This window comes from Pundamilia nyererei, unplaced genomic scaffold, assembly GCF_000239375.1.
Source record: "Pundamilia nyererei isolate P.nyererei 1_Seehausen unplaced genomic scaffold, PunNye1.0 scaffold00212, whole genome shotgun sequence".
Lineage (NCBI taxonomy): Eukaryota > Metazoa > Chordata > Actinopteri > Cichliformes > Cichlidae > Pundamilia > Pundamilia nyererei.
The window spans coordinates 707,096-709,070 of NW_005187613.1; the positions used below are offsets into that span (position 1 = coordinate 707,096).

Here is a 1,975-nt window from a genome sequence, read left to right on the forward strand (position 1 = left end):
ACCCTCAAGCTCCCAGGCCTCTGGTAGAGGACCAGAGTCTGGGCGAGAGGGGAAACTGTTTCTTTTGTAAAACAAAATGTGTTCATTTATGTCATTTTAAGAATATTTCAATAGTTTCAACAGGGTAAATAACAAAATCCTGCACTCTGCATGTGTTATTACTGAACTGCAAATTTAAAGTACATTTAAAAAGAATAACAGAATAAATATATAGAAAATACAATACGATTCCCTTAGCAGATCGGGAATAAATAAGAAAAATAAGCAAATACTGCCCAGAGAGTGAGTGGTTTTCCTTTTTAGGGTCAATTCTATTCCAAATGTAATGTAGCAGAAGTCAGTAAACAAGCCTAAAGATTTGATAGACGTAATATCCAGACTTCCATGATGGCTAAATAGCTTTAAAAGCTTTCTTGTTAGATAATGCAAATGCTCTTTTTATCATGCTCGTCTGTTATGTGGAAAACTAAACGTGTGCCTTTTGTGCCAGGAAATCACATCACGATTACTTCCTGACTAAACACGTTTTGCAAAAAGGTGAAATAGTCATTGTGGTGTTTTGACGGGGTAGTTGCACTAAAGTGCACTTATTATTTCCATGGAAACCAAGGCTGAAAGCGTAAGAAGCATCGTTTAGAGAAATCCATTAAGTCAAACACCAACATAGCTGCCTAAATGTTTATTTTTAATAAAAATAAAATAAATGCAGAATAAAATTAAAATAATGCTTACCGCTTGTTGATGTATATGCAGGCAGTGTCCATGTTGTTGTTGATCTGGGTGACTTTGTGAGTGTCATCGTTGCCATATAGCGTCAGTAGTTTGTTGGCCAGTGTATTGGTTTCTTTGACTTGTATCTGGGATTGCTGCAGCTCCTTCATTAAGAGCTGGGTAAGCAGGGAGAAAACAAAGGCCAAATCATCAACACGATTACCTGGTTCCACCTGATTAGTACTCTAAGTGATCATCGTAACGGGCAGAACTCTGTCTAAATAAATAAATACATCTGGCTAAATTTCCAGATGATTAAACATGCAACTGTTTTGCTGGTAATACCTGAAATGAGTAAAGAAAATCAACAGCCTATGTATGCAAGTTAATTCATAATTTGATTGGGGGTTATATGGGTTGGATCTGATTAATGGGGGGCTCTTGTAAGCAGACTATATGTCTGTATAAATACAGTGAAATTCAGAATGCAGATCCCACCTTCAGTTCAGCGTTTTGTTTTTTCAGTGCATCAACTGTATAAGTGATCTCCTGCCATGAATCCAGTCTCTCATTGGCCTGTTTGACGACATGATCCACCCCCTTCTTGGCGTCCAGCCAGTTGGTAGAGTCTTGCAGCATGTTTTGTAGCTGCTTCATCCTATCAGACAGTTTGGTCTGACAGTCTTCCCAGTAAGCCTGGAGTCGATCAACTATGAAGAAAGAGAGAAAACACTGCTTAACAAGTTCTTTAGAATAAAATCACACAACTAGTAGAGGTGTCAGACAGTTTGAAAATAATACATGGACTGAGTCTGGAAATCTAAATCCATCCATCCATCGTTGGGGATTTTGTATGACATACATACCTGTATACACTGGACAAAGACTCACATATATAATGTAATCACATATACTCGTATAAACCTACATATTCAATTCACAGGACACATATATTTAGGTCAAATATTACCTACAAGCATATTAATGAAGTCTGTGCCACTTGTTATATAAGCACCTGCTGATCCATACTGGTTACAATATAATATTTAGGCTCAATAAGTAATCTTTGATTGTGTTACAGCCAAAGGTGACAAGTCCAAACATTGGGCTAATGCTGAGTATGCACTTGGGAGTCTCTTTACCCATTTTCGCTGCCCAAAAGTTGTGAACAATCCTTCTTTAACAAATATAGTAATCAAATCCATCCATCCATGCATCCATCCATCCATCCATCCATGCATCCATCCATCATCCATCCATCCAT

At 37.6% G+C, this 1,975-nt stretch overlaps 1 protein-coding gene across 1 annotated transcript in view; it reads right to left on the bottom strand.

The window, feature by feature from the left end:
• Positions 1-1,975, bottom strand: part of LOC102204060 (dystrophin-like) — a 289,784-nt gene that overhangs the window by 87,069 nt on the left and 200,740 nt on the right. The window contains exons 48-49 of the mRNA XM_013914638.1: positions 1,210-1,421; positions 733-887 (exon numbers count right to left, since the gene is read on the bottom strand). Coding sequence (XP_013770092.1) covers positions 733-887; positions 1,210-1,421 — 367 coding nt within the window. The remainder of the gene's footprint in view (positions 1-732; positions 888-1,209; positions 1,422-1,975) is intronic.